At 32.0% G+C, this 15,723-nt stretch overlaps 1 protein-coding gene across 1 annotated transcript in view; it reads right to left on the bottom strand.

Annotated features, from left to right (window-relative positions):
- Window positions 1-615: 615 nt before the first annotated feature.
- Window positions 616-15,723, bottom strand: part of LOC143068244 (tyrosine-protein kinase transmembrane receptor Ror-like) — a 168,233-nt gene continuing 153,125 nt past the window's right edge. The window contains exons 14-19 of the mRNA XM_076242149.1: window positions 11,654-11,805; window positions 10,654-10,863; window positions 9,814-9,921; window positions 9,128-9,253; window positions 6,155-6,259; window positions 616-5,206 (exon numbers count right to left, since the gene is read on the bottom strand). Coding sequence (XP_076098264.1) covers window positions 3,540-5,206; window positions 6,155-6,259; window positions 9,128-9,253; window positions 9,814-9,921; window positions 10,654-10,863; window positions 11,654-11,805 — 2,368 coding nt within the window. The 3' untranslated portion in view covers window positions 616-3,539. The remainder of the gene's footprint in view (window positions 5,207-6,154; window positions 6,260-9,127; window positions 9,254-9,813; window positions 9,922-10,653; window positions 10,864-11,653; window positions 11,806-15,723) is intronic.

Here is a 15,723-nt window from a genome sequence, read left to right as displayed (position 1 = left end):
ATGACAATCTCACTAAGAACGGGGTGTTCTAAATATTGACTACCCATGACGATCTCACAAATAACAGGGTGTTTAAGATATTGACTATCCATGACGATCTCACACAGAACAGGGTGTTTAAGATATTGACTACTAGTATCCATGACGATCTCAAACAGAACAGGGTGTAAGATTTTTACTATACATGACGATCTCACACATAATAGGGTGTTTAAGATATTGACTATCCATGACGATCTCACATAGAAAAGGGTGATTCAGATATTGACTATCCATGATGATCTCACATAGAAAAGGATGATTGAGATATTGACTATCCATGATGATCTCACATAGAACAGGGTAATGAAATATTGACTATCCATGACGATCTCACACAGAGAAGGGTGTTGAAGATATCAACTATCCACGACAATTTCACACAGAACATGAAATTTAAGATGTTGACTATCAATGATGATCTCACAAAGAACCGGGTGTTCAAGATATTGACTACCTGTGACAACCTCACAGAATATAGGGGTTTGCAATATTGACTTCTCATGACGATCTCACACAGAACATATATATACCTTATGGCTAAAGGGTTGTGGATAGTAAAAAAAACACAGTATGTAATGTTTTATGAAATTTATTTTTGTGACAACAAAGGCCACAGCTTACAAGACATGAACAGTGCATACAATATAGAACCTACACTAAAGTCCTGTAAGCCTTAGGATTACAATGAAGCAAAACTATAAACCTCACATCAGAGGCACTGATTTTATACATCAACTTCTTAACAAACTTGTATAATAAAATTCTAAATTAGTTGGTCTCTTAATTAGTACTTTTCAACCAATTAACAAACTATATCTTTTGTTTAGACAATGTCTTAACATGTAAATCTCAACAACATATTTCTCATGGATACTGTAAATCTTAATACAAAGTTGATTTAAAGAAATCTGATTTACAATCTTTTACAGTTGAAAACAAGGTGAAATTCTGATCTAATATTAAGTAACAGCTTGCTGAAAAAGACATAGCTGCTTAAGACCAATGGTTTGAATACAGATTATTTTAATTATTCATGGTTTTTAAAAGTTTTTTCTATTTTTTTTTATAATGTACCAGTTATAGATAATGGTTGATAATTTACAACTTTTTAACAATACTTAAGTGGCTTAAGTACAAAAAGATTTCAATTTTAAGCCAAGGTTCATGTTATCTCGCCAAAACTTTTTGTAAAAAGTATTTGTGTGTTAAATTCTACAGCATTATCCATTTTCAGATACATGTACTACTACTGTGCATGTATTTCTGATATTCATTACACAACTTATCTTGTAAGGATGATTTGTATCTTTATGTGAGAAAGGTAGATAACTCCTAACATAAACCATGTAAAACTGTAACATATCCATAACTATCAATGTGTAAGGCAAAATCTTCACAACCAATTTGTACAACAAGATTTTTGGGGATATGTAAACATATCCTCACTATTATATAGTAAACTACTCCATCCTTAATAATCTCATGGTATAATTTATAACCAGATTTACTGTAATACTTGTAGTTTAGAAAAAGTTACATTAACAGAAGATTTTAAATTGCTTTATGTTGCCAAATCAATATACAAAGGTCCATCTCTGTATCCTTTTCTTCTTCGATTTTTCCACATACAATGTCATTTTCTTAACTCAGCTATTTTGGATAAAAACAATAATAAGAAATTTGCCAAATGTGATTTGTATATAGAAACAAGAAATATTTAAAGGTCGATTCATTTTTGATTTTACATCTATAAGAAAACGCCAATTCTTTGAAAATAAATTGTTGTAAATTTCTTTCAATCACATGTTTGCAATTAGTTTTAGGTTTTAGGTTTTTGCTAGGGTTTTGTATAACATGCACCACATGTCTAACATGTGACCTAGAAAAATATATATCAATCCATGCTGTATGTGTCGAAGAAATTAAATGAACTGGTCTATTTTAAATTGTCAATTAACTTGACTTAAAAAAAAAGTAAAATATATATACATACACAGAATATCACTCAAATCTTAGGATTTCATCATAAATAATGGTGACTAGATCAGGTTACTTTGGTATTTGATTTTTATATAAAAATATACAGAAAACTAAGAAAATATGGCTGTGAACTATATACAAAAATGTTACCATGACAACTATATTCTGAGTAGACACAGCATTGAAATAAAATCAAATGTATTTAATGTTTTATTCTCTTACTGCCATTTAGACTTATTTTGATTAACCTCAAAACAAAAATCAAAAACAAAAAAGGGGAATAACTCAATAAAATAATCAAGAATACTGAAAGGCAATGTGTAAAATACAGTGAACTGAAATATACTCCTATTCAAGAAAACATGTCTCACAGTCTGAAATAAAAAAAAATAGCTGAGTGTTTTTAGTTACTCCACTAAATCTGTGACTCAGAACTAATATGTTGCATCTTTTTATCAAACTTAACTTGAAATTAAATCATGAAAATAAAATGATGATATATTTATAACTAATTGTTAAAATGAGTTGATAGCACACTTTGAAAAAATGTACTGTAAATTGGTTAATTTTTCGTGGAGTTAAAAGTTTCAGGCTAGAACCAGAATTTGAGGCTTTATTTTCGAGTATTTTTCATCTTCCTAAAAGATTAATTTGTATAGTGTGAATATTTTTGTAATTCAACCTCAATGGTGATTTTAGCGAAAAATAAACTCACGAAAAATATCCCATTTTACAGTAAATGATGGTAAAATGCTGTATCTACTGTAAACTTATACTGATATATTATGCAATGCAAAACAATACTGTCATCTACTTATATATATATATATAATATTCAAAAAACCAGCAACAATGGAATCATGATGTAATATATTGCAAAAAAAAAAAAATGAATATATCCCATCTTTAAGATGGTTTAGCACCTTCAAATCTAACTGAATTTTTAAATCAAAAACGATTTTTCTTAAAACCTATGTATTCTATTTTTCAACAATTTTTCCTGCCAGAAATGCCGAAAAGTGGAAATCAAATTATGGTAAAAGTTGAATACCTATAAACGATAACATTTTTATACAGTAATAATCAAAAACAAGAATTCCAAACAAAGCCAAAACTGGTAGTGATTTTGTAAAATCAAAACAAACAAATATAACAATCAACACAAATAAGCACTTTAATGTGACAATTTAGAGGCTGCCAAGCACAGACAAACAAATAACATTTCAAACAGTTACTTCCCTTTATGCCTAATTTTCAAATCACCACAGTCTTAAACTTTTCTTCTTTATTCCAAAGTTTTTAACAAATTTGACATCTCAATATTCCCTACATGAATTAATAAACTTTGTTTTATGTCATGTGACTATGTCATGTGACTAATGAGGTACGAGATGAGAAGTTGGTTCCTACATGTACATGCAAAGCACATCTGAGACCTGGTTTGTTTAATGAGCTCTAATACACCGGTCTGTAATAGTTAACATTATTTTTGATTGGCAAGGGGAGATAACTAATCACTAACACTCGTTATAATCTACCGTCCTTTGTTCTGGAATGTAACTATTCTGTGACATTAAATTTGAAAACTTTTGACACTCAGACACGTCTATTGTAGCTGGTCCAGTTAAAGTATTACAGTTTGAGACATTAGGTTTATAATTGGATGAAGCACCACTACTAGATGATTGTTTACTACTAGCTATTGAGCCAGCTGGTGATAATTTTGAAGGTCCATTATGGTTAGGCATCTGATTGGGTGGAGGTCCTCTTTGCATTAAAATAGGACCTTGACCAGGGTACTGTTGCATTTGTTGCGGACCTAAGTTAGGATAATAATGAACACGTGTTGAATCCTGGTAATTTGGAGGGGGTTGGCCCATTCCTGGATGGACCATTCCCGGATGGCCTATCATTCCTGGATGTGACATTGTTGATGATGGGTCTGATCCGCCACTACTTCCTGTCAGCCCAGTCAGTGCTGTTGTATTACTTGGACCAGTGCTACTATGATGGCTAGGTCCACTTTGAGAACTCTGATGTGTACTGCCTGAATGTGCTGAATGACTCTGACTTAAGCTCCAGTGGGGATTTAACATTAATACTTCCGTCTTCCATGCTCGAAGACGTGCATGTATTTCTCTAAAAGTGGGTCTCCTGTTGGGTACTTCATGCCAACATTCAACCATAAGACCATATACTCTTGTTGGACACTCCTCTGGTGAAGGCAAGATTTGCCGAGCTCTTACAACTTCAATAACTTCTGGATTAGAATAACCATAGTATGGCTGTAAACCGAAGCTGAATATTTCCCACATGACAACACCAAAAGACCAGATATCTGTTTCTGTGGTGAATTTTCCGTACAAAATGGCCTCCGGTGGCATCCATCTTACAGGAAGTATGGATTTACTTTGAACTCTGTAATAGTCTTGTGAATAAATATCTCTAGATAGACCAAAATCTGAGATTTTAACACACATATTGTCACCAACAAGTATATTTCTGGCGGCTAAGTCTCTGTGTACATAATGATGGCTTGACAAGTATTCCATGCCAGCAACGATTTGTGTAGCAATGTGTAATAAGTCACCGTATTCTAACGCATGTTTTAAACCTTCCGATTCATTGGATAACCCAACATCTGAATTAGGTGAATGAGTAACAAGGTATTCATGCAAGTCACCTAGTTGCATGTATTCAAATAACATACACATAGGTTCTTGTTTCATACAAACACCAAGTAAACACACAATGTTTCCATGTCTAAGTTCAGACATCAGGTCAACTTCACGACGGAAATCGTTCTTAACTTTGGGTAAAGAATTCTCCTTCAAAGTTTTAATGGCTACTTTAGAAATCATATTATCACCATAGAGACCAAGCACTTCTCCTTTAAACACTTTCCCAAACTGACCTTCACCTAATTCCTGTAGGAACCGGATAGAAGATATCGGAAAGTCTCTTACGTTCATGGCTGACTTCAGTGGAACAGTTTCCATGTTAGTGGCCGGCTGGTCCACTTTAGTTTTGACACCAGCATCTTTTTGTTTTTTATGTCTCTGACACAAACATGCAATGGCAAGTAAGATTATCAAAGCTAGTGGTACAATTATTCCTGGTACTAAATACATTAATTTGTTCACTGGTTCTGCTCCAATAGCTCCTTGACCGGGACCAGCACCAACTGAAAAGGAGTGAAAAAAAAATGGTTGATTGAAATATAACATGCTGTTACCTATCAAGATATAAAATGTTTTTTTCAAATTTATTACTATTAATTCAGAAATTTTTGCCAGGTTTTTTTTACTTCATCATTTATTCAAAAGTTACAAGAAAGGAGTCACAAAAATAACTCACTTTTGTATTTTGATAGGATATTTTCAATACTGCATTTTTTTAAATCGCTATCACCTATCTCATATTTTAATTTCAGCTCAATTTTTTTTCAACAATTGCAATAATAATGAAGGCAAAAATTTCTATTATCTTTTCTCTTTGGCAAGTATAATGCATACATTGATGATATTAAAAGTTTGTTGTAAGAAAAATGGATTTATGAATGCAAGTCATATTTATTATGTATTTGCTGCTGAAAAGGTCTGTTATTCTACAGGAAAGGAATGTTAATTTGGAGATTGTTTCAGTGATAGCACATTAATTTCATCATTGTAAAACAGCAAAAACCAACAATATCAAGGGGAAATAACCACTTAATATAAAATCTGGAAAATCTGGAATACAATATGAAATACTAACATATAACCAGTACAGAGTTTCTATTGCAGCAATTCATCTTGATAGTTGACTGTCTTGAACAATGATCAAGATGATCCCTGCCATAAACTTTTAAAGTATAAATTAAACTTTTTTTATTTTAAAATAAATGAGGTACAGATGATACTCTTGCATGTAATGTTATAAAGGGACATAACTCAAGACCTGTAAAAGTGATGCTATCCAAATTTTGTACTTGATATGAGTTTTTTGGTAATAAACATTATGTATAATATTTGGTTGAGGCAAACTTAAGTTAGAGAATGGAAACCAATCCTGACGTATTGATGGACAAACAGACAGATAAGGGTAAAACTTAATACCTCCTCAGCTACACTGGGGGCATAAAAATACATACCACATTTAGGGATATCACATAATTCTGTATGATGATATGAAGGATCAGTATAGCACCATGGTCCTGTATATGTACCATTCGGGTTTCTACACAGATGATGGTTTCCTACAAAACATTTTTAAATAATAATATTAAATATTATTCTTAATAAAAAGAACAAGAACATGTTTCCTTTGACCATATGTTACACCATGCCCCGCTCCCACAATCACATTTCTATATTCACTTCTCTGTGCTATCTCGGTCAAAACCCTAATTTGGTCACTCCATGATGAAAATGTGTACTAAGTATCAAGTTGATGTAACCACAAACTACCTCAAGCCAGATCTTGCACCTGATATAGGTTGGATAGATGCAAAGACCAGAAAAGTATCAAAGACAGGGCATAAAGAGAGGATGAAATATTTTGTTTTTATCCAAACAAAGCTGAGAGTCTCATATTTTTCTATACAATACAAGAAGTTCTAAGTTTGTGTCATTCATAAACAAGAATGTGTCCCCAGTACACGGATGCCCCGTCCGTACTATCATTTTCTATGTTCAGTGGACCATAAAAATGGGTGAAATCTCTAATTTGGCATTAAAATTAGAAAGATCATATCATAGGGAACATGTATACTAAGTTTCAAGTTGATTGGACTTCAACTTCATCAAAAACTACCTTGACCAAAAACTTTAACCTGAAGAGGGACAGACGGATGAACAGACAGACAAACAGACGTACGAATGAACGGACGGACGCACAGACCAGAAAACATAATGCCCATAAATGGGGCATAATAATGTCCATAAATAGGGCATAAAAATAAGTCACAAGAATCAGACCAAAATATTTTAAATATTCATATGTCATATGTTTTTTGAAATGAGAGCAAAAAAAGGATGAAAATAGATGAGCATATTTATATTTTCTATTGATGCAAATACAAAAAGTTCCCAGTTTTTGTGTGATTTGAAAAAAATCCTTTACATGATTCAAACAAGCTATGAAAATATTTTTATGTCATTAAAATATGTTACGCAATCCTGTTATCAGGGCACAGAAAATCTTTGTTTTGCTTCACTATATGATATATCGATCATAAATGGAAAAGAAATGATCTTAACTTATCAATATACAGATAAATGATGATTGAATCATTGAACTCACAAAAACTTTATAACTCAGACATAAATTAATGTGTCTGTCCCAAGTTAAAGCTAATGTCTGTACTTTTTTTTGTCAATTTAGATTTTAATGTCTCATTTTTACAGTGATAAAAGGATAAACATATGATAAAGATGTTTGTCTATCATGTATGCCACCCTTTCCATGCTTTCGCCTAGAATGTTGTTTGGTGAAAGTATCATTGAAATTTGACGAAACCTTTCATTTTTTAATCATATGCAAACTTAAGGAAGCTGGCTTGTCATGTTTTGGATTTTTTGTCAGATTTTCAGAATCCTCTGGTTTCATCTATTTGAATGCCTTGAAAAAATTTGCCCAGTGACCCCCATTTTTCTTTTTGTAAATCCTTTACATATATAATGATAAGCCATCTGTAAAATTTTTAATTATTTTTTAATAGTTTTTTAGATCTTAAACTTGTCAATGATAAAGCTATGAAAAGTCAAGAGAGAATAGTTTCCCGTTAAATTTCAATGGCTAATATCTCGAAAACAAGCCCGGTGACCTATATATTTTTTTTGCTCTTTGGATTCCTTTATTTATCCCTTATCAATATAAACTAGTGTTTTGAAAAGATAATTATTTTGAAACTGAGAAGCGAAATGCCTAAAAGGCTTACAGTTGTCTAACAAAAGTTGCAGGAGAAACATTTGCTCAATACAGAGCTTTGGTAGTCATCGTTAAATTAAAAAATGATGCTCATCTTTTAAAATAACAAGAATGTGTCCAAAGTACACGGATGCCCCACTCAATCATTTTCCATGTTCCATGGACCGTGAAATAGGGTAAAAATCTAATTTGGCATTAAAATTAGAAAGATCATATCATAGGGCACATGTATACTAAGTTTCAAGTTGATTGGACTTCAACTTCATCAAAAACTACCTTGACCAAAAACTTTAACCTGAAGCCAAAAACTTTAACCTGAAATTTGCACTATCATTTTCTATGTTCAGTGAACCGTAAAATTGGGGTCAAAACTCTAATTTGGCATTTAAATTAGAAAGATCATATCATAGGGCACATGTATACTAAGTTTCAAGTTGATTGGACTTCAACTTCATCAAAAACTACCTTGACCAAAAACTTTAACCTGAAGCCAAAAACTTTAACCTGAAGCCAAAAACTTTAACCTGAAATTTGCACTATCATTTTCTATGTTCAGTGAACCGTAAAATTGGGGTCAAAACTCTAATTTGGCATTTAAATTAGAAAGATCATATCATAGGGCACATGTATACTAAGTTTCAAGTTGATTGGACTTCAACTTCATCAAAAACTACCTTGACCAAAAACTTTAACCTGAAGCCAAAAACTTTAACCTGAAATTTGCACTATCATTTTCTATGTTCAGTGAACAGTAAAATTGGGGTCAAAACTCTAATTTGGCATTTAAATTAGAAAGATCATATCATAGGGCACATGTATACTAAGTTTCAAGTTGATTGGACTTCAACTTCATCAAAAACTACCTTGACCAAAAACTTTAACCTGAAATTTGCACTATCATTTTCTATGTTCAGTGAACCGTAAAATTGGGGTCAAAACTCTAATTTGGCATTTAAATTAGAAAGATCATATCATAGGGCACATGTATACTAAGTTTCAAGTTGATTGGACTTCAACTTCATCAAAAACTACCTCGACCAAAAACTTTAACCTGAAGCGGGACAGACGGACGAACGAACGGACGAACGGACGCACAGACCAGAAAACATAATGCCCCTCTACTATCGTAGGTGGGGCATAAAAACATATTTGACAAATAGATGTTTGTTTTCTTATTTCTTTATCAATCACTAACCTAGATCAGGATATTCACTGCCTTTAAAATGTGGATTATTTTTCCAGTTTATACATGGCCTTCCAGACCGACTGTGATTGATAGATCCTTTGTACTTCATGCCATTACCACCATAACATGTGTGAACTAAAAAGCAAGCAATCAGTAAATAAGCATTGAAATGTACACAATGTGTTGATATCAAAGAAAGTATAAAATCATGTTACAAATCCCTTTTGTAAATAATATATTACAGAAGTTTGAAAATAAAATATAACCACTAAGTATAGTGTCTGACTAGGGATATTATTGTCTACCATTTTAATTCTGATTGAATGGAAACTTTTAACAGATGTAGCCAGAATTAAAAAAAATAAAAAGTTATAAAACAAGTTTTCTCCTTTAATTTGCCAATATTTCATAAAGCTTTTTCATTGTACTATTACCTAACTTTTAGTGGTGTTATTAATGACAATTTCCGTATATTGTTTATAATGCATTAGTTTAAGTGTTCTTCAAATTATCAATAGTACAATGTACTTTACAAATAACATAAATCAAGCAATTTAGGTTTTAACAACTAGCTTTTTTTTTTTAAACCTTTCAGTACAATCTGAATAGCTTCTATAATTAACAAAGGAATCTTTGAATGGATATGCTTGACTTTGTAATTTCTCAATTTCTGTAAATCATAAAGATAATTTTACCTTCTGGTCGTTGTGTAGGATCAATGGGTACATTAATACCTTTACATTTATCTCCCTCTGGGGTACCTCTAGGTGGTAAGTCATAGCACTTAGGAAGGAATCCTTCCCCTTAAAAAAAAGAGTACTTAAATTATAAAAATAGTGCTACTAGTTCTGAGTTGTGTTCAATGCATGTGCTTTTGCATTTTTTTTTAATGTCTCATTAAGACTTTAAGATGAAGAACAGCAAATAAAGTTTTTCTATTGTTTTTAATTTTGTCCAATGCCTGTAGGGATTTTGTTTGGTGACTTGATACACCACGACCCCTGTTTTCAATTATATATATTATTTTCAGGATTTTTGGTATCTAAATCCTTCACTGTCCAGGAAACTGCACCTTATAACTACAACTGTAACAAATTGAATTCTGTTTGAAGTCATTTGCAAAATTTTAAAATGTATTTTATCTACTTGAACATCAAAAGACGTGTCCACTATTTACCAAATATCAGTGGTACATGTATATAGGACAAACATTAGAAGCAACAGGCATTAACATTGAAATCATATTACCGGTACATAGAGCAACTTTTAAATCATATTTCATTTAAAATAGATATCAACCTTTGAAACATCAAACTTACCTATCATTGGATGATGTCGACCAATGACATATTTCATTAATTAGATATCAACCTTTGAAACATCAAACTTACCTATCATTGGATGATGTCGACCAATGACATATTCCATTAATTAGATATCAACCAATGAAACATCAAACTTACCTATCATTGGATGATGTCGACCAATGACATATTCCATTAATTAGATATCAACCAATGAAACATCAAACTTACCTATCATTGGATGATGTCTACCAATGACATATTCCTTTTTACAGATAGTGCCCTCGAGCATTTCACACTCGTCTCTGCAGACTTTACGAGGAGTAGGGTTGATATGTTGACGATCACATAAAGGGAAGGTGTAGAAACATAGAAACTCTATGGCATACTTCTGACATTCAGCTGACATATCACTGGAGGCAGCAATCACAGTAAAAGCAGCTACAAAGATAGCAATTAAAGAATATTTTACTTACATGGTACATTTTCTGGATTATGTCCCTTTTCACATAAATTCTTTTGATCATTCTATTATGACAGTATTGGCTAAAAAGTATCTAAATATGTAAAAGATGATTGGTATCTTAGATAAATTATGAAGCAGGAAAAAAAAGGAAATAGGCCAATTTCCCATTGCATGACCAAAACCCAAATCAGGGAAATCTTAAAATTTTACTTAATTGACACTGTCTTTTTACCTAAGTGATCCATCTATAGATATAAAAATTAAGCCAATTAATGGTAAAATTAATCTTGCTTCATTTGTCTGTATTTTAGAGCACTTGCTTCTTACATTTAATCTTAACTGAGATAAAGAAACTCTTTCTGTCTTTGGTGGAACATAGTATTGTAGGTTATGTCCCTTGATTAAATTCAAGTGTTTGTCAAATACTATAATTATTACACTTGAGGAATTAAAAATCTGCATTTTCTATTTCTGATCAGTCCTTGTCCTCAATAAAATTTGTATGTAGTTAAACTACAAATTTTCAAAATGAAATACGGAATATATATTTCATTGATCAAAGTGGAGAACATAAATAAGTGTTGTTTACAAAATTATATGAATAAGGGATGAACCATGATGGGAGATTCCTAGTTTCAGACCTCAACTTTTCCCAGAAAAGCATGCATAAATTGATTAAAATAACAAATGAAACTCTAGGGTGCAAGCCCTCAAACACACTTTTTTGAAATATTGCTGAATAGGCCATTAAAAATTCATACATACCAATAAATTTTTCTTCCTTTACACCTTGAGCATACTCAGAATTGACATAAATTGTCTGATTGCCTATAAATCTGGCACACATGTTTCCTCGAAACGGTTGACAGAAACCATTGCTGTCATCTTTAGTACTACCACTGCTTTCCTCTTTCAATCTGTAAAATTAAAGTTAGTATAAAGAAAATCTGATAGCTTTCTTTTCTGTATCATTAATAAAATCATTTTGACAGCTAGAAAAATAGATGCTTTTTTATATAATGTATTGACAATTTTTTAATACTGTCCACATAACAGATTGGTACATCTATTTTACATGTAATTTTTTAGTCAAAGGCAATTGTTCACTGTAAAAAATAAAAATATTACATCTTTACATCACATTTTTTATACCTTTATTTGACAATTTTCCATTAAAATATGTCTTTTCCTACCATAAATGAGAAACACGTTTTCTTTGAAATGCATTTTTATTCTAATTATAATTTATGTAAAAACCAAATAACAGCAAGCATTTGCCTTTACACATTTATTTATACACAAACTAAAAAATCTAAAAAAAATACCACAAAATACAACATGCTTTAAAAATAATATGAGCACACAAATTTACAACATACATGTATTCATACCTGTCAACCTCTGAAAATGAAAAGTCAGGTCATGACCTGCATTGAGAAAAAAAATCTCAGGTCATAACGCGTACGACATTTTGCGGGCTCAATTGAAGAACAACAAGAATGTGTCCACAGTACACGGATGCCCCACTCACACTATCATTTTCTATGTTTAAAGGACTGTGAAATTGGAATAAATTCTCTAATTTGGCATTAAAATTAGAATGATCTTATCAAAGGGAACATGTATACTAAGTTTCAAGTTGATTGGACTTCTACTTTATCAAAAACTACCTTGACCAAAAACTTTAACCTGAAATTTGCACTATCATTTTCTATGTTCAGTGAACCGTAAAATTGGGGTCAATTTTACTAATTTGGCATTTAAATTAGAAAGATCATATCATAGGGCAGATGTATACTAAGTTTCAAGTTGATTGGACTTCAACTTCATCAAAAACTACCTTGACCAAAAACTTTAACCTGAAGCCAAAAACTTTAACCTGAAATTTGCACTATCAATTTCTATGTTCAGTGAACCGTAAAATTGGGGTCAAAACTCTAATTTGGCATTTAAATTAGAAAGATCATATCATAGGGCACATGTATACTAAGTTTCAAGTTGATTGGACTTCAACTTCATCAAAAACTACCTTGACCAAAAACTTTAACCTGAAGCCAAAAACTTTAACCTGAAATTTGCACTATCATTTTCTATGTTCAGTGAACCGTAAAATTGGGGTCAAAACTCTAATTTGACATTTAAATTAGAAAGATCATATCATAGGGCACATGTATACTAAGTTTCAAGTTGATTGGACTTCAACTTCATCAAAAACTACCTTGACCAAAAACTTTAACCTGAAATTTGCACTATCATTTTCTATGTTCAGTGAACCGTAAAATTGGGGTCAAAACTCTAATTTGGCATTTAAATTAGAAAGATCATATCATAGGGCACATGTATACTAAGTTTCAAGTTGATTGGACTTCAACTTCATCAAAAACTACCTTGACCAAAAACTTTAACCTGAAGCCAAAAACTTAAACCTGAAATTTGCACTATCATTTTCTATGTTCAGTGAACCGTAAAATTGGGGTCAAAACTCTAATTTGGCATTTAAATTAGAAAGATCATATCATAGGGCACATGTATACTAAGTTTCAAGTTGATTGGACTTCAACTTCATCAAAAACTACCTTGACCAAAAACTTTAACCTGAAGCCAAAAACTTTAACCTGAAATTTGCACTATCATTTTCTATCAGTGAACCGTAAAATTGGGGTCAAAACTCTAATTTGGCATTTAAATTAGAAAGATCATATCATAAGGAACATGTGTACTAAGTTTCAAGTCGATTGGACTTCAACTTCATCAAAAACTACCTCGACCAAAAACTTTAACCTGAAGCGGGACAGACGGACGAACGGACGAACGGACGAACGAACAGACGGACGAACGAACGGACGGACGAACGGACGCACAGACCAGAAAACATAATGCCCCTCTACTATCGTAGGTGGGGCATAAAAATATGTTTACATATAATTTATATAGTCAATATAGTCAATATGTATATGAAACAGTTAGAACATGTATACAAGTTTATTTCAGACTATTGTTATATTCCATAGTAGCAGACTTGGCATTCTTTAAAAGAACTGCACTTGGTTTCAGTTCATAGCAATGCAAATGTGTATTCATTTTACAAGAAAGAAGAGCACACAGTGTATCCTTATTAAGATCAGCCCTAAACTCTGTAGCTATTTTCTTTACTAAAGAAAATGCCCTCTCACTGTCTGCATTGCTGTTTGGCAAAACCAGTAATGTTTTAGCAAGTTTTGACAAAACAAAAAATCTTGGCTTGTTAAGAAAAATGTCATGCAACTTGGACATTTCTCCCCAAAATGTACCAATGTCAGTTTCAGGGGAAGTGCAAAGTGGAAGTTCATCTAATGGGGTCAACTGATAGTCACTGAACTCATCTTGTAGCTGTGTTGTCTCTTCATATCGTTACGTAGCTCAGGTAAACAGTCCTACATTTTGACTTTTAGTTACATTGAAAAAGACCGATAAAACCGAAGGTCGTATTACTTCTAAATACCGGAAACAATTCCGGTCAGAAATCCGGGTGAAACGGGTAATGTTAGAAATTCCCGGGACCCGCCGGGTAAAGAAAAACTCCCGGGTGAGAGGTGAAAATAACGGGTGTCACCCGCAAAAAACAGGTGAGTTGACAGGTATGATGTATTTCAGTAAATTATGTCAAATTTAAGGAACTTACACATTTGAAATATTCATAAATAAAAAAGATTTGAAATGGTGCATTTCTATCAATTTACAAATTTGTGCAACTGATTGTCTGAAGTCTTGGGTCCTCGTCTGTATTTTTTTTTAATATAAAATATCATATTTATGACATGTATATGCTACCAAATTAGTTTCAATCTGTATAACTGTCTAGTGTAAAGGTTAAGTAGTGTAAGGGTTAACTATAGTGTAAAGGTTAACTTGATAGTGTAAAGGTTAACTTGATAGTGTAAAGGTTAACTTGATAGTGTAAAGGTAAAGGTAAACTGTATAGTGTAGGGGTTAACAAGTGGAAGGGTTAATTATAAAGTGTCAAGGTTAACTGTATAGCATAAAGGTTAACTAGTATAAGGGAAAATGTTGAGTGTAAAGGTTAACTGTATGGTGTGAAGGTTAACTGTATAGTGTAAAGGTTAACTGTATGGTGTAAAGGTTAACTGTATGGTGTAAAGGTTAACTGTATGGTGTAAAGGTTAACTTTATAGTGTAAAGGTTAACTCCATTGGGCAAATGTTAACTATTTAGTGTAAAGGTTGGCTCATGTAGCGTTTAACTGTATAGTGTAAGGCCTAAGGGTTAACTGTATAGTATCATGGGTTAATTGCATATTGTAAAGATCAACATCTCTTGTGTAATAGTCTTATTAGTTGTTACATTTAGAGTAAGAACATGAAATTTTTAATGCAAAGCATTATTAGGAAAAGCTTGAGAAAAATGAATGAACATTAGCTTGAAGCTAACTGTTTTGTTACAAATAGAAAATATTGATTCACATTAGAGCTAAGAATGGATAGAATTGTAATATTTTCATCTTGCAATGTATTGTTAAATTTCAAAGTAATTTCCTTCTTTTTCTTTTTGTGCACTTAATGCTCTATGCACTGCAAGGATCATAGTTATTATTCAGGTTTAATAACATTATATATCAGGTATAGTCACTGCAAGATGAAATCTTTTACATAGGATTAGTTAAAGAAGTGGAAAGCTACTGAAGTTTATTGGAAACACAGATAATTAACAAAAGGCAAGTGCAAGCCATCAAAATCTATATAAACAACTGAATGACTGCTGCAGAATAGCCAAAAGCAGGATGACAATATATAGATACAATTAAGAATTAGGATTAAATATGTGCTTCTATTTACAAA

Source organism: Mytilus galloprovincialis, chromosome 1, assembly GCF_965363235.1.
Source record: "Mytilus galloprovincialis chromosome 1, xbMytGall1.hap1.1, whole genome shotgun sequence".
Classification (NCBI taxonomy): domain Eukaryota; kingdom Metazoa; phylum Mollusca; class Bivalvia; order Mytilida; family Mytilidae; genus Mytilus; species Mytilus galloprovincialis.
Note: the sequence above shows the minus strand (reverse complement) of the source record. Positions and strands in the feature narration are given on the sequence as shown.